The sequence below is a fragment of the Dendrobates tinctorius genome, unplaced genomic scaffold, assembly GCF_039654945.1.
Source record: "Dendrobates tinctorius isolate UK_male_01 unplaced genomic scaffold, ASM3965494v1 ptg000145l, whole genome shotgun sequence".
NCBI classification, from domain to species: Eukaryota; Metazoa; Chordata; class Amphibia; order Anura; family Dendrobatidae; genus Dendrobates; species Dendrobates tinctorius.
Window position 1 is genome coordinate 10,343,048 of NW_027361812.1, and position 18,138 is coordinate 10,361,185.

General features: G+C 44.1%; 1 protein-coding gene across 2 annotated transcripts in view; it reads right to left on the reverse strand.

The window, feature by feature from the left end:
- The window catches only part of SPRYD3 (SPRY domain containing 3), a 38,530-nt gene extending 21,151 nt beyond the window's left edge, over positions 1–17,379 (reverse strand). The window contains exons 1-3 of one of the 2 annotated variants that reach the window (XM_073546169.1): positions 17,294–17,379; positions 15,230–15,365; positions 880–955 (exon numbers count right to left, since the gene is read on the reverse strand). In XM_073546169.1, the coding sequence (XP_073402270.1) occupies positions 880–955; positions 15,230–15,357 (204 nt within the window). In that variant the 5' untranslated portion in view covers positions 15,358–15,365; positions 17,294–17,379. Of the gene's footprint in view, positions 1–879; positions 956–15,229; positions 15,366–17,212 lie in introns of both variants that reach the window. The other variant, XM_073546170.1, reaches the window with a different exon arrangement.
- Positions 17,380–18,138: the final 759 nt, after the last annotated feature.

The window sequence follows — 18,138 nt, forward strand, 5'->3', positions numbered from 1 at the left end:
AACAAGTCTTTGGGTCTACAGACCCTTCATCAAGCGTTTAATCGTCTCCAGCCAGCAGAGTTGATACCTTCCAGCAAGTTGTGATGGAGCCGCTGGGTTGTTTGTGGATAAATATAGTCAAACTTTTTATACCGAGGCCCTTTCTACCAATGTGGCCAGATGATCACACAGAATGACGGCTTGTAAGAGACATGTCCATTTATGATCCGTGGATCAAAACATGCTTATGCAGCTGACACATGGATTGTAAACATGGACGCCGAGACCACATGAGAAACAATTGGTGGTGTGAACGAGCACTAAGCCTCAGCTACTGCGATAAGAACTGCCGCTGGACATTACAGTCACCATTGGTGAAATGGGGAACGTGTATGAGAACGGTCCAGAAGAAAAAAAAAAAAAAACCTGTTGGTGTTGGCTGTTGCAACCAATCACAGCACAGCTTTCATTTTTCAAAAGAGGAATGCAAAATGAAAGCTGTGCTAGGATTGGTTGCAATGTGCAAGAGACAGGCTTACTTTTAAACCAGGCCTCAATATAGCTGCTCCTAAAAATGAAGGGAGAAATGCGACTAACTCATACCCGCCACAAAGCAGCGCAAAATTCTCAGTGATACATGACAACATGATGCGGGTGGAGAGGGCAATGGTGGCGAATACACATTATAGAGACATGCACTTTAGTGCTTTTTTTCCCCCCTCATAATAACGAGAAAAGAACACAGATTGTAATGTCTGACAAGAAGCAGATTCACCGCCCCCCGGTAGAGCCGAGCTCAATAGACTCAACATTAACTATTCACAAGGTGAATTCACCACGGCGTCTGACAACATCCCCCATAGCATACACTAATGAAAGGAGCGGTCTGCCCCGACTCACCTCAAAGTAGTTATTGTCTTTACTTAGCGGTCGTGGCGCAACGTAGCAGCCGACCTCCCCTGAGTTTCCGTGGTAACTAGGGAGACAAAAGCGGGAATGAGCGGTGCATCCAGTCACACACATTACTAATGACACACTAGTTTCTCACTTCATTATTCTTCTCCCTGAATTTCCATGTGTTTCCTCAAGGAACATCTAGTCCTGCTCATCCGGGGCATTGCCGATGCGTGGAAAGATTACAGGGCTGTGGAGTCAGTACTCCATACCGCCGACTCCACAGCGCTGGTCACTACGGAGCACGGTCATTATCCCCCATAGGGATCATTCAGACGTCCATGAAAATTGCTCCACGATTGGAGCGCAATGCACGGACTGGCCGCAGCGCTCCCGACCCGAACGTGACGGCTTCATGTATGTTTATTCCGCACTGCGGGCCAGTCCTTGACCAATTTGCATGGATGTCTGAAGCCACCCTAATAGGAACCGAAATTACCCATTATTTGCGTTTTATAAAATTGGAATAAATAGTATTGACTTTTCAGTCATTTTGAATGGAGGTCTGGGTCCCACCGATCGCTCCAAGCAAAAAGGCAGAAGCATTTAGCTCATAGTCGGCAGTGGACAGATCTGTAGACTTTTTAATGAGCCGGTACAAGCTGCTCACTCAACTTTTTTTTTTTCTTGTGTGTCTGTGTGTGGTCCTTAAGATCTACACTAGATCAGAGTGGGTCCGACAACCCAAAACGCATCAAATATCTTATGAGGCATACAGTCTCACAATAATGTCAGATCCCATGCCATACACGTTATTATGGGAAGGGGGATGTGTCTTACGCTCATCACCGCCTCCCGCCTGACTAGTAAAAACTAACGTACACTGGTGTAGTATAGAGGTTTACCTTGCACTGATGCATCACATGATTATGGATAATAACAGTATGTGATCGGTTATGTCATTGGCACAGGTACGTCAGCTGAACATTACGTGCCGACCTGAGACTGCGATTTTTGGATCCTAGAACAGAGGAAGGCTTAAAAGCAAATAAGCCATGTTCCGCACACTATTAATTAAATCATGAGATAGGAGCAGAGTGATCGGCCCTGCTCCCCAAGCAAAGATTCGCTCTCGATACCGAGCAGCCCACTCCCTGCAACTTCCCTTCATTTATCACAGGAGGCATTATGTAAGCAAGCACAGAAGACCAACGTAGAATTAAACCTTGGCTATGCATCATAATGAAATCTCTTATTTGTGTAACACAATTAATGGGGTTTTCAAAGATGTTTAAATAAAATAAAAAAAATAAAATATAGCCAAAATATATAAATGTTGTATACAGGTCCTCAACCTTTCCTGCTGTTACATGACATCCCGTATACCCTAAATGACCGCTGCAGCCAATCACTGGCCTTAGTGGTATAAGGCGCTGGAAAGCAGAGGCCAGTGATTCCCAGTGAACTGGGCGATTAGCTGCAGTGGTCGCGTGGGGACTACAGGATGTCATCACTGCAGCTAAGGTAACAGCAGGAAAGGCTGGGGACGAATCAGGGGTTGGAATGGCAGAGAGTAAAAGATTCAGGACAGATTACTTATTGTAGCTGTATTGGTGGATGTGGGCTGCTTTTTATGCATTTTGGAAACCCCCTCTAATACCACTGTGTTGTACATGTGAGACAAAGGGTTTTGCCTAAGTAACATGAACGATAAGAACAAGCAGGGACAATAGACATGAGCCTACAGAGCGCCAGACCGGTACCGAAGCAGAGAGGGCTTATGTTATTCCAGGGAACGAGGAGGGTAGAAGCTGCCTATAGTGGTATTACGGCCGTGGCTTACTGCACAGTGCAAGAAGTTCTCAATAAAGGGGCTTTCAGGTGGCTTTTTAAGGTTTTGATGGTGGTAGAGAATGTGATGTGCTGAGGTAGATAGATTCACATTTTGAGGGAAGCACGAGAGAAAGCTTGGACACAACAGTGTAAGAAGCAGAAAGCAGGATCTTGTGAGGACCAGGGATGACATGTCAGGAGGTACGCTGCAGTTCTGCATTGTGAATAAAAAAATATGCCATATTAACATTGAATAAAATTAGAACAAATTAATAAGAGCTAAAGAATGTTATCCATGCACCTCGTGCAAAATGTCGGGAGTTCATTCTAGCCAACTACCGTACATTATATTGACAAAGTTAGACATTGAACTGGTGTCAGTGGACATTGATGATACTAATGGTTGCTATTGTTAAAGACGGTCTCCTCGTCCCACCAAAATCATTATCTTCTTGATATATTGCAATCATATTATATCGCACTGAGTGCTTACAATTGCTCACTTTCCCTTTCTTCCCAGCTAATTCTTCTCTTTTCCATTAGATCTATGACATCACGTGATTAAAAACTGACTAGCTGACTTCTAAGCTTTATGTAGGAACAGGAAGTCTCTTTTTCCTACATAAAGTCATCGCTGGAATAATCCCTTGAAGAGGGGAAAAATCAGAGCAGCTGGGTCAGGAGTTGAGGAGGGAGATGATTCATGCAGGGAAAATAGACTTCTTGCTTCTTCATAGAGCTTAGAAGTTTTTTTTTTTTTTTCAATTTTCAGAGCTGGAGTGGCGCTTCTATTGTAAGGACCTAGTCTTATACTTGGCCTCAGGCATCGTCACCTTTTTTCAGCGCCGCTCCGATTCTACAATGCTATCTTGTGATTGCAGCTTTTGACTGTCCGGAAGATAAAAACATGTCACAAGCGCTAAATGTATGTCTATGAGAGCCAGAAGCCAGAACAAGGCTCTGACTTGCACTGAGTTGTGACCTCTGCCTCACTCCAAGCACCGGATCCATCAGGTCACAATCTGCCGGAGACCGACAGGAGCGGTGGCGAAAGAATATGAAGACGCTGGAGGAGGAGTACAAGACTACGGTCAGAGACCTTCCATTAAAAGCACCATTCCAGTGTAAAATAAAATCAACGCTGGAGTGGTGCTTTAATTAAGTGATTTCAAAGACCAGTGGAAAAGAGGAAATATCTGGGTAGAAAGGCAAAAATGAGCAAGCACACAGTGCTGTATACTATGATGACTGAGATATTAAGAGGATAAAAATGTGGATGGGAGGAGGAGGAGCGCTTCTTTAATATTTGCTGTGTGTTGAAAAATAGAAAATATAGCCAAAAAAAAAAAAAAAAAAAAAAATTTACATCCTCCTAATATGTACCATCTTGTACAGTTGCCGGCTTGTGTCCTAAGACATTTAATCAGAGAAAAAAAAAAAAACAAAAAAAAAAAACATCTATACAATGAAAAGAGGTCCAGCAATAATAATGGCAACAATCAAGATTGACCTTGATGGACCTAGGGCTTCTGTCAACCTATGTACGGTAACTACCATATTTTTCGGATTATAACATGCACTTTTTCCGCCAAAATTTTGGGGGAAAATGGGGGTGCGTCTTATAATCTGGATATGTCTTACTGGCCGCGGTGGAGCAGGGTGCCAGCTGGAAGAAGCAAGAGTGGAGCGTTGCTGCAGGCCGGGATGACGAGTTGTTCGGATGTGCGGCACGCCGCTGCGGGTGGCTGGTGCTGCTGTGGGGGCTCTGCTGACATTTTGTGAAAGACCAGAGACACCGCAGTTCCATGGATTCCTATGCGGTGGACTCCGGGAAAATGGCCGCTGGGGCCATGCATAAACAGATGCAGCCAACACCCCCGGTAAGCAATAAGACGCATGGATTATAAGAAGCACCACCATTTTATTATACAAAAGTTTTTTTTCCTATTTTTCTCCTCACAATTTGGGGTGCGTCTTAAAATCCGCAAAACAGTAAAAGTAACAAAATCAGCAGGAGACAAAATCAGTGGTTGCAAAACGTAAAACCTAACTTTAAATGAGAACAGATAAAAAGAGCTCTGCTCAAGTCAATAAGGAGAAAACCAAGAAGAAAGAAAAACACATATATAACAAGAAAAAGAATTGGGTGAGATAAAACCTTTTTTTTGGCACTGATATCACTGTTATTATTGTATGTGTTTTATTTTACTTGTCCGTTATCACCTTGTTGACTGACTTGAACAAAGCTCCTTTTATCTCTTATCATTCAAAGTTTTGTAACCACTGATTCTATCTTCTACTGATTTTCTCCTGCTGATTTAGTAAAAAAAACAAAAAAAAAAAAAAAAACTACATCTGTCTATAGCTCAAAATAAGCAGTACCTACAGTGTGTTCTGGCCATGACACGTACAAATACACTAGAACCCATATAAACGGAGATCTGATCACGGCATGAAGACGGAGGCCAGAAAACCACCACGTAAATTCCACACATTTTTAGTGAGCTATTGATGGGGGTTTTTTTGGTTGTTAAAGCTATGTCACAAAAAATAATTAATAAATAACCCACATGTACAGTTGTGGCCAAAAGTATTGACACCCCTGCAATTCTGTCAGATACGGTAATACTCAGTTTCTTCCTGAAAATGATTGCAAACACAAAATTCTTTGGTATTATCTTCATTTAAATTTGTCTTAAATGAAAAAACACAAAAGATAATGAAGCAAAAAGCAAAACATTGATCATTTCACACAAAACTCCAAAAATGGGCCAGACAAAAGTATTGGCACCCTCAGCCTAATACTTCGTTGGACAACCTTTAGCCAAAATAACTGCGACCAACCGCTTCCGGTAACCATCAATGAGTTTCTTACAATGCTCTGCAGGAATTTTAGACCATTCTTCTTTGGCAAACTGCTCCAGGTCCCTGATATAAGAAGGGTGCCTTCTCCAAACTGCCATTTTTAGATCTATCCACAGGTGTTCTATGGGATTCAGGTCTGGACTCCTTGCTGGCCACCTTAGAAGTCTCCAGTGCTTTCTCTCAAATCATTTTCTAGTGCTTTTTGAAGTGTGTTTTGGGTCATTGTCCTGCTGGAAGACCCATGACCTCTGAGGGAGACCCAGCTTTCTCTCACTGGGCCCTACATTATGCTGCAAAATTTGTTGGTAGTCTTCAGACTTTATAATGCCATGCATCAGGGAATTTCCGCCATGTTTGACTGTAGGGACGGTGTTCTTTTCTTTGAATGCCTCTTTTTTTTCTCCTGTAAACTCTATGTTGATGCCTTTGCCCAAAAAGCTCTACTTTTGTCTCATCTGACCAGAGAACATTCTTCCAAAACGTTTTAGGCTGTTTCAGGTAAGTTTTGGCAAACTCCAGCCTGGCTTTTTTGTGTCTCGGGGTAAGAAGTGGGGTCTTCCTGGGTCTCCTGCCATACAGTCCCTTTTCATTCAGATGCCGACGGATAGTACGGGTTGACACTGTTGTACCCTCGGACTGCAGGACAGCTTGAACTTGTTTGGATGATAGTCGAGGTTCTTTATCCAACATCCGCACAATCTTGCGTTGAAATCTCTTGTCAATTTTTCTTTTCCGTCCACATCTAGGGAGGTTAGCCACAGTGCCATGGGCTTTAAACTTCTTGATGACACTGCGCACGGTAGACACAGGAACATTCAGGTCTTTGGAGATGGACTTGTAGCCTTGAGATTACTCATGCTTCCTCACAATTTGGTTTCTCAAGTCCTCAGACAGTTCTTTGGTCTTCTTTGTTTTCTCCATGCTCAATGTGGTACACACAGGACAGAGGACAGAGGTTGAGTCAACTTTAATCCATGTCAACTGGCTGCAAGTGTGATTTAGTTATTGCCAACACCTGTTAGGTGCCACAGGTAAGTTACAGGTGCTGTTAATTACACAAATTAGAGAAGCATCACATGATTTTTCGAACAGTGCCAATACTTTTGTCCACCCTCTTTTTTATGTTTGGTGTGGAATTATATCCAATTTGGCTTTAGGACAATTCTTTGTGTTTTTTCATTTAAGACAAATTAAAAGATAATAATACCAAAGAATTTGTGTTTGTTGACAGAATTGCAGGGGTGTCAATACTTTTGGCCACAACTGTACAAATATTTCCCACATGTCTACTTTACATCAGCACAATTTTGGAAACAATTTTTTTTTATGTTAGGAATAAAAAGTTGACCAGCGATTTCGCATTTTTACAACAAGATTTACAAAGCCATTTTTTTTTTTTAGGTACCGCCTCACATTTGAAGTCACTTTGAGGGGTGTACATGACAGAAAATACCCAAAAGTGACACCATTATAAAAACTGCACCCCTCAAGGTGCTCAGAACCCCATTCAAGAAGTTTATTAACCCTTTACGTGCTTCACAGGAACTGAAGCAGTGTGGAAAGAAAAAATGAACAAATAACTTTTTTTTCACAAACATTTTACTTCAGAACCAATTTTTTTTTTATTTTCACAATTGTAAAAAGAGAAAATGAACAACATAATTTGTTGTGCAATTTCTTCTGAATACACAGATACCCCATATGTGGGGGTAAACCACTGTTTGGGCACATGGCACAGCTCAGAAGGGAAGGAGCGCCGTTTGACCTTTTCAATGAAGAATTGGCTGGAACTGAGATCGGACGCCATGTCGTGTTTGGAGAGCCCCTGATGGGCCTAAACAGTGGAATCCCACACAAGTGACCCCATTTTGGAAACTAGACCCCCCAAGGAACTTATCTAGATGTGTGCTGAGCACTTTGAACCCGCAAGTGTTACACTAAAGTTTATAACGCAGACCCCGTGAAAGTAAAAAATTATTTTTTCCACAAAAATGATTTTTTAGCCCCCATTTTTTTATTTTCCTAAAGGTAACAGGTGAAATTGGACCAATTGGACCGTTGTTGTCCAATTTGTCCTGAGTACACTGGTACCCCATATGTGGGAGAAAACTACTGTTTGGGCGCATGGCAGAGCTAGGAAGGGAAGTAGTGACGTTTTGGAATGTAGACTTTGATGGAATTGTCTGCCGGCGTCGTGTTGTTTTTGCAGAGCCCCTGATGTGAGGGGTTTCTACTGTTTAGGCACAAGTATCCCCATTTTGGAAACTAGGCCCCCTAGGGAACTTATCTAGATGTGTGGTGAGCACTTTGAACCCTCAAGTGCTTCACAGAAGTTCATAATGTAGAGCCGTGAAAATAAAAAAAAAAATTATTTTTCCACAAAAATGATCTTTTCGCCCCCAAATTTTTATTTTACCAAGGGTAGCTGGAGAAATTAGACCCCCAAAGTTGTTGTACAATTTGTCCAGAGTACAGAAATATTCCATGTGGGAATAAATCACTGTTTTGGCGCACAGCAGAACAGCTGAGACCCCAGATAAAACTATGGGGGGTGCTGTACACTTTTTCCTGTGGTTTAAGTACCCTTAAAAGGTGTATCGGCGGTCGTTAAGGTGTTAACAAAAGGAGAAAAAAAAACAAAAACATTGTGTGAATTAGATTTTAGAACTTGCAAGGTACAGAAAAACTAATTACTCCATCTTGAGAAAGACTTACAGTGGCATGTAAAAGTTTGGGCACCCCTGGTCAACATGACCTATTGTTAACAGTTAAGCAAGTTGAAGATGAAAATGATCCCTAAAAAGGTCTAAAGCCCCCGTTACACATAGCGATATTGCTAGCGATATCGCTATGTCTGATACTTACCTCCGACCGGCTCCCCCGCTGCTCATTGCTGGTCGCGAGAGAAGGTCCTGGATCATTTCTCGTCGGGTGCTTCCTGTGGCGCCGATGAGCGACGCGTGGACGCGGGCGGGAGGACGTCATGATCGCCGCGTCTGACAGGTAAGTAACGACCCCCGACCGCTGCTATGTCGCTGGTGAGATCTGCCTGTGTGGCAGCTCACTAGCGACCACTTAGCGATGCACCAGTGATCCATATCGTTGTCGGGATCACTGGTGCATAGCTAAGTGTAACGGTCCCTAAAGTTGAAGATGACACATTTCCTTTGTATTTTATACCAAAAATATTTTAATATTTTAAAATTTACAAAACAGGAAAATGGGCAATACAAAAGTTTGGGCACTCTTGAAGATTTATGTGCTCAGATAACTTTGACCAAGGTTTCACTATCATTAGGAAAGGCCAGGTGATGTAAAATTTCCCAGCTTTATAAAAACCCAGTCTCCTCTAACCATGTGCCAAAAAACAGCAGCCATGGGTTCTTCTAAGCAGCTGCTTAGGACTTGGAAAATGAAAATGGTGGATGCCCACAAAACAGGAGAAGGCTATAAGAAGATAGCAAAGCATTTTCAAGTTGCTTTTTCCGCAGTTCCAAATGTAATTAAGAAACGGCAGTTAATAGGACAATGGAGGTCAAGATAATGTCTGGAAGACCAAACAAAACTTCATAGGGCTGCTCGTAAAGGCCCTTTTACATTTAGCGATGCACCAGCGATCCGACCCGGTCAGGATCGCTGGTGCATCGCTAAATGATAGCTAGTGAGTTGTCACACAGGCAGATCTCACAGCGATGCAGCAGCGACGCAGCACACGATACTCACCTTTCACACACACAGCGATCCTGACGTCCTCCCGCCCGCCTCCACGCGTCGCTCGTCTCACACAGCAGGAAGCCCAGCAGGAAGCAGACGACGAGAAATGGAGCCGCCCGATCAGCGATGGACAGCGGGGGAGCCGGTCGGAGGTAAGTATCACATAAAGCGATATCGCTAGCAATATCGCTATAACGTCACAAAATCAGTGACGTTTTAGCGATATCGCTTAGTGTAAAACCCCCTTAAGATAGCTAAAGAGACAAATCAGAACCCCTGCTTGACTGCAAAAGATCTTCAGAAAGATTTAGCAGACTCTTTACTTGTGGTACATTGTTCTAGTGTTCAGACACACCTGCATAAATATAGCCTTCATGGAAGAGTCATCAGAAGGAAACCTCTCCTGTGTCCTCACCATAAAATTCAGCGTCAGAAATATACAAAAGAACATCCAAACAAGCCTGATATATTTTGGATACAAGTACTGTAGAATTATTTGGCAACTTTGATCAAAAGCTATGTGTGGATGAAAAAAAAAAAAAAGCACACGGAATTTCAGGAAAAGAACATCTCGCCAACCATTAAGCATTGCTTGGGGGCTGTGTTGAGGCACGAGGAATACTTCACGGGTAGAGGGAAGAATGGATTAAATTAAATTTTTAACAAATTCTTGATGCAAACACAACACCATCTGTAAAAAAGCTGAAGTTGAAAATTGGATGGCTTCTACAAATGGATAATGGTCCTAAACACACAACAAAATCCACAATAGACTACCTCAAAAGGCGCAAGCTGAATGTTTTACAGTGGCCCTCACAGTCCACTGATCTGAGCATCATTGAAAATCTGTGGCTAGACCTCAAAATAGCAGTGCATGCAAGACGAGCCAGGAATCTCACAGAAGTGGAAGAATTTTCCAAGGAAGAATGGATGAAAATCCCTCAAACAAGAACTGAAAGACTCTTGGCTGGCGAAAAAAAAATTGTTTACAAGCTGTGATACTTTCAAAAGGGGGTGCTGCTAAGTAGTAACCATGCAGGGTACCCAAACTTTTGCATCAGCCCATTTTCCTTTTTGTAATTTTTAAAACGTAAAAAAAATTACAATATTTTTAATTTGCCTAAAAGTAAACGTGTCATTTTTAACTTTAGGCCTTTTAGAGATTTCATCTTTAAATTGCTTAGGCTAGTTTCACACTAGCGTTTTTGAGCGCAGCGACGGCCTGCGCACGGCCGCCGCTAAGCCCCGCCCCCTGCCGCGCCTCCGCCTACCGGCGCATGACGCTGCATGCGCCCTGCGTCGCCTATCTTTATCACTGGGGGCGCAGGCCGTGCGCAGTATGCGTTTGGCGGCGCATGCGCCTTTTTGACGGTGCGCCGGCGCAACCAAACTGCAGCAGGTTGCGTTTGGCGCAGGTCGGTGCACCATCAAAAGGACGCATGCGCCGCCAAACGCATACTGCGCACGGCCTGGTGAGCGCCGCTGATCGCGGCCGGGTGTCAGCTGATTATCACAGCTGACACCCGACACAATGTGTCAGGGGCGGTCACGGACCGCCCCCGACATGTTAACCCCTTGCACACCGCGATCAAACACGATTGCGGTGTATCGGGGGTTAAAGGGAAGCATCGGCAGGGAGGGGGCTCCCTCCGTGCTTCCCTGAGCCCCTCACGGCAGCGCAATGTGCAGCGCTGCTGCGGGGGGCTCTTTCCCTGCAGGGCCCCGAATCCAAGATAGCGACGGGGACCTTCGGGGGCCTGTAGGGAGCTGGCTTCCTCATGCCTGCAAAGCGTAGGCAAGGAGGAAGCCTGTGTAGTGCCTGTGACAGATTGCTGATCTGTCACAGTGATCTGTGATGTGATAGATCAGCGATCTGTCACAGGACAGTGATGTCCCACCTGGGACAATGTAATAAAGGAAAAAAAAAAAAAAAACAACAATAAAAGTACACATATTTGGTATCGCCACGTCCATAACGACCCGCCCTATAAAACTGTCCCATTGGTTAACCCCTTTAGCGAACCCCTTAAATAAAAAATGAAGCAAAAAATAATGATTTATTATCATACCGCCGAACAAAAAGTGCAATAACGCGCGATCAAAAAGACGCATATAAATATCCATGGTACTGCTGAAAACGTCATCTTGTCACGCAAAAAACGAACCGCCACACAGCATCATCAGCGAAAAAATAAAAAAAGTTATAGCTCGCAGAATAAAGAAAAATATTTTATATAAAAGTTTTCATTGCATAAAAGCGCCAAAACATAAAAAAAAACGACATAAATGAGGTATCACTGTAACCGTACTGACCCGAAAAATAAAACAGCTTTATCAATTTTACCGCTGGCGGAACGGTGTAAACGCACCCCCCAAAAGAAATTCATGAAATGCTGGTTTTTGTTCATTCTGTGTCCAAAAAAAATCGGAATAACAAGCGATCAAAAAAAATGTCACGTGCCCGAAAATGGTACCAATAAAAACGTCAACACGTCCCGCAAAAAATAAGACCTTACATGACTCGTTGGGTCTTCTGTGAAGCACTGGGGGGTTCAAAGTGCTCACCACACATCTAGATAAGCTCCTTAGGGGGTCTAGTTTCCAAAATGGGGTCATTTGTGGGGGTTTCCACTGTTTAGGCACATCAGAGGCTCTCCAAACGCGACATGACACCTGCAGACCATTCCATCAAAGTCTGCATTCCAAAACGTCACTACTTCCCTTCCGAGCCCCGACGTGTGCCCATACAGTAGTTTTCTCAAACATATGGGGTAGCAGCGTACTCAGGACAAATTGGACAACAACTTTTGGGGTCCAATTTCTACTTGTACCCTTGGGAAAATAAAAAAATTGGTGACTAAAAAATCATGTTTGTGGAAAAAATACGATTTTTTTATTTTCACGCCCGGGCGTTATAAACTTCTGGGAAGCACGGGGGGGTTCAAAGTGCTCACCACACATCTAGATAAGTTCCTTGGGGGGGGGGGGGGGGGGGGGGTGTCTTGTTTCCAAAATGGTGTCATTTGTGGGGGGTTTCCACTGTTTAGGCACATCAGGGGCTTTCCAAACGCGACATGGTGTCCGATCTCAATTCCAGCCAAAAACGTGGGGTATCAGCGTACTCAGGACAAATTGCACAATAACTTTTAGGGTCCCGTTACCCTTGGAAAAATAAAAATTGGGGGTGAAAAGATCATTTTTGTGGAAAAAATATGATTTTTTAATTGTACCGCTGTACGTTATAAACTTCTATGAAGCCCTTGTGAGTTCAAAGTTCTCACCACACATCTAGATAAGTTCCTTGGGGGGGTCTAGTTTCCAAAATGGGGTCACTTGTGGGGGGTTTCCACTGTTTAGGTACATCAGGGGCTCTCCAAACGTGACATGGTGTCCGATCTGAATTCCAGCCAATTTTGCATTGAAAAAGTCAAACAACGCTCCTTCCCTTCTGAGCTCTGCCATGCGCCGAAACAGAGGTTCCCCCCACATATCAGGTATCAGCGTACTCAGGGCAAACGGCACAATAACTTTTCAAGTCTAATTTCTCCTGTTACCCTTGGTAAAATAAAAAAAAATTGAACCTGAAGTATTTTTTTTGTGAAAAAAAGGTAAATGTTCTTTTTTTTTTTTAAATATTCAAAAAATTCCTGTGACGCACCTGAAGGGTTAATAAACTTCTTGAATGTGGTTTTGAGCACCTTAAGGGGTGCAGTTTTTAGAATGGTGTCCCTTTTGGGTATTTTCTATCATGTAGACCCCTCAAAGTGGCTTCAAATGTGATGTGGTCCTAAAAATAAAATGGTGTTGCAAAAATGAGAAATCGCTGGTCGACTTTTAACCCTTATAACTTCCTAACAAAAAAAAAAATTTTGGTTCCAAAATTGTGCTGATGTAAAGTAAACATGTGGGAAATGTTACTTAAGTTTTTTGTGTGCCGTATCTCTGTGATTTAAGGGCATAAAAATTCTAAGTTGGAAAATTGCGAAATTTTAAAAGTTTTCGCCAAATTTCCGTTTTTTTCACAAATAAACGCAAGTTATATGAATGAAATTTTACCACTAACGTGAAGTACAATATGTCACGAGAAAACAGTGTTAGAATCACCGGGATCCATGGAAGCGTTCCAGAGTTATGACCTCATAAAGGGACAGTGGTCAGAATTATAAAAATTGGCCCGGTCATGAACGTGCAAACCACCCTTGGGGGTTAAGGGGTTAATATGATCGCTCTGTGGACATAGTATCATTATCAGCAGCACGTCTCCTGTTTACACATAGTGGTGAATAATGGTTTTTATGTTGACCTAAAAATGTTAGCGTCTGTCGAATGAGCATTTTTTCCTAGACGAGCCAACAGTTGGGAATGTTCATTCGCCTAAATAGGCCTAGAGCTTCACACCCCCTTGGAGTTGCTGACCCAAGCCTTAGGAAGCCCATACACCTTCACTAGCCGTCAGCTGATGGCTACTCTCCAGCTTCCCTCCTAAAGACGCAGGTTTAGCTGAGAATGCATGTGTTTTAAAGGTATAAGGGGAAAAGGCCACTGCCAGGAACCACCGACAGGGTCTTATCTCCTGCGTGAGCCGGTATGTTAAAATTGAACATGCCTGATCCTTCAGGCAACAATCAGGACATCCCCAATCGCATAAAACTGGGCGGGTGTGGGTGACATTCCTATTCCCCGTACGGTCACCTTCAGTACATGGTATGTAAGATACATACACGCTGCAGTAATTGCCATAAGTCTGTGACACCACAGGAGAATCACTCAGGAGAACTTGGAGAGCACTGGTGGTTTCTGGTGGGTTCCTTACAATCACGTATTCACATTCACTGTACAGCAGTGACGTTTCGATTCTCCCCGTCTGTGTCTAGGTGTCACAGTCCTGGTGTGACCCGGAAGGTCAGAGTTGACGTGGACCTTATATCACGCCGGAGAGCATCCTACCTCTTCACACCAGAGCTGCAACACCTTGACCAAAACTCAAGAGAATCGAAACGTCGAAGAGTCCTTTACTGTCGCCAGAAGCCCTGAAATGATGGGATTCCGTGTGTCACGTCATGGCTACATGAATACAAGTCTTGGTGTTCACGTCACCTCGGACTGTGTGGGGAATGTGAAGGCACCACAGATGAGCGCCAGACGTCGCTGCAGACTGACTCACCGGTGACACCGCACAACAATCAGGAGGCATGTGGTATATTAGTCACAGAACAAACAACACACTAATCTGCAAACCGAAACGTCTCTGAGGTTAAAGAGAAGTCATTCAGGAAGAAGCTCCTGCCAGTGAGGCCTCCATCACCTTTATCTAACAGCTGATAACTGGGAACAATAGACTGAAATTCATTTGAGCAGCAAATATAATAAAAAAACAAAAACAAAGAGTGACTTTCAGGGTAAACTTCTTACAAATAGTGGGAAATCTGCAGGCAATATTTGTCTGATAGACGTCTATGGTAAAATCGCCATCACCAATATAATTTTCATCACTTTCCTTATTAAAGGGAATTTGTCAGTAGGATCAACCCTCCTAAGTTGTCTATATGGGCACATAGGTCACAGGAAGCTGAATAATATGAGACCTTAATATCTGCCATCTGATCTCTTATTCCAGAGAAAACCACGTTATTCTTATATGTAAATGAGCTGCTCAGGACTATGGGCCAGACACTGATCTGCAAGAGATCTTAATGGCTCATTTACATATTAATAACGTGGATTTCTCTGTAATCCATCATCAAATCGCAGCTATCGAGGTATCACTTTATTCAGCTTCTGGTGACCTACATGTCCATATAGATGGCTCAGGAGGGTTGATCCCACTGACAGATGCCCTTTAAAATCTCATACATGGAGTAATATACATTAATATTTGCATCCAATTGCCAAAAAAGAAAAAAAAAATGAAGATCATCCTAAAACTCTGAGTTCTGTTCCCCACCTTAGGGTATCCCCATCTACCATAATGTGCTTGGCCCTCTCCTGGTATCGCACAGCTCGCACCTCACGGATCTCGCGGATGCGTCGTCTCCAGTTGAGAAATCGGTAGTGAAGGTTCAGGTCATCCATGTCTTAGCCTGGAAAATGGGAAAAAAAAAGGACTGTATTTCCTGCAGTGAGACTGCTTGAGAGCCACGGGTTATACAATTGTGATGTTTACCCTACTACGACATACAAAAAGGGGGGGGGGCGTTACTAATAGAAAACCACGGACTGGCTTTTCATTTTAGATCTGTATTTCTGACTGGCACTACATGGTTAAGGCTTCCCGTATAAGAGAACCTGGATTCAGTGATCTACGACTATTGTGTGAAAATGAAGAATGAAACCACAGGAGCGGCACGGCGATCCCCTCACTACAGCCCCCCATCACTGCTCGGCAACGATATACGACCATACCAAGTATAAGGCTTTAACCCAGGGGTGTGGAATCTTTTTTCTGCCAAGGGCCATGTGGATATTTATACCATCCTTCGGGGGCCGTACAAACTCCTCCCACAAAGTACATACTGACTCTGGCACTGGTGTCAGGACGTAATCTTTCATTGTATGATCTTCAGTGTCCAGTATTGAACACTGTTTGTGTGTGAACAGAGCAAGGAGAAATTAATGAGCTGGTTGCAATCAAAATACAACTTCCTGCCCAAGAATGCGGTCCCTGAGAATCTGCCCGGGGGCCGGATAAAAGGTCATTAAGGGCCGTAAATGGCCCTGGGGCCTGAGGTTCCCCTCCCCCTGCTTTAACCAAAGAGAACCCATTTAGAGAAAGTTCACAGGATTTCTCAGCCCTCCGGACATCTCTGGTGATCGCAAATACTTCTACTCCCTGCTGAAAAAATACAGAATTCTGGAGCATTCGCTCTTATAATGCTGCCTTGTGCCAGTCACACGTCATTCCTATGGGAAATGTATAGCTAAAATATACAAGTGGGCGTCACCACCGCTCTTATGAAGAAAGTCCCTACACAATCTGACACCGACAACACTGATTGGACAGTGCGGACAAACCCACTTGTCAATAAAGGGTTATTTAACTATATTGTTGACTACTTGCTACCGACAACCAACGCAGTCAACTAGCGGAGACCGGACACGTGCCGTGCTCATGAGCCATTCCCAACAGGGATTGTCCTTTGGCTCTGTCCAGCCCGCTGCAGGCCATCATCAGCCCCGCAGCGCTCCTCTGATGCCACCCCATACAGCAGCCTCAGGAGCATGGAGCAAAGAAGCCAATGGTCTCAACTGTCAATCAGGATCGCACCGACTCCATGATGCTGAGGAGAGGTGGGAAGATCCATAAACCGGGGATGACTCCTGATAATGGGGCTCTGTACCTTAAAGGGGTATTCCAATCCCCAAAATCCAATGCAGTAATTGTAATTCTAATAATATCAGCAAACACCTTCAATTGGAAATGTAGCATAGTTCTTCTGATTGGCTATGTCGCTTACCCCATGTGCAGGGCAATGCGATCGCTTAGGTATCCATGGAGGCTACCACTCATATAGTGACCGTTTTAAGTGGCCATAGATACCAATGCCCTGCACATGGGGTAAGCAACATAGCAAATCAGAAGAACTGTCCTACATTTCTAATATTATTATTACACCTACTACATATTGGGGGATAGGATCTTGGAGATGGGAATAGCCCTGAGGAAAAGCAGAGACCCGGTACAAGGCAAAGCCCTAGCAGATGCCCCAATATATATCACACATCCATACACATCCGGTCTGGTGGGTGACATGCAGGCCTCCATATTAATGCCCGGCCACACATGGGGTCTGGGCAGAGGGCAGCAGCATCCTCACGTACTGCAGCCATCACCTGCGATCAGCCTGCGCTGCGTGTCATCAGAGCCGGTCACATGCTGCACATCTACCGGCAGCCCCTCCGCGCCACACCGTCCACAGCGCTGACGTACCAGCTCCATCTCCTCCGTCAGCAGCTCAGCACCCACACTCTCCCTCCACTCCAGCATATGCCCACAGCGCAGCTCCCTTACCTTCCGCCATGGATACCAGCACTCACTTCTCCTCACTCTCGCCAAGGCTAACCAATCAATCACCGCTCGCCTCACATTCAGCCAATCAGCAACATCTATTAAAAAAGACGTACGGTTCAGCCAATGAAAAGCACGGTATTGTCCAGAAAGGCGGGACTAAAGAGATAGGCTAACTTTTCACTGACGTGTTCTAGAGTGCTAAGAAAAGTGATAATTAGTGTCTTCAATGCCGGCGCCATTTTGCTTGCGTTGTTCTCTTACTGTAGGGTTACTTTTGAGCTACGGGAAAATGGCGATGATCGTACCTGAAGCTTTCACACCACGGAGACATTTACTACCGAGTCAGAGAAAATATTTTCCACTTGTAGGGAGGTACTTTTAGCATGGTGATGTGGGACTCGCTAGCGTCCATGGTTTTACGTGTGAGGGTTGGTGACTCAGTGGTGTCACTCCTCCTCTGCTGTGTACTGTACCCATAGGCGCGCTCCGCAGAAATGTGGCCCGACCTGTGTAACCATGTGTCAGAATAGTGTGAGCTCTGCTCCCCGCCGCCTGACCGTGCTGGGTCCGGGTATTACGCACCTACAGCACCAGGAACCTTAGCACTTGGTCACGGCGTCTATTAACCTGCAGCGTACATTGTAAACCCCGGTGTGTTCACGAGGCTGAAGCTGGTTTCTAATTCATCCAGTTGGTTATTCAGCAATTTTTTCTTTTCTGTTTTTCTATAGGTATAACCACAGAAATTAATCATCACAATAATAACACACAATGCGGTGAGGCGCCCTGATGTGAATACACTTAACAACAGCTACAAAACTATAAAACTGGCATCAAAGTGGGCA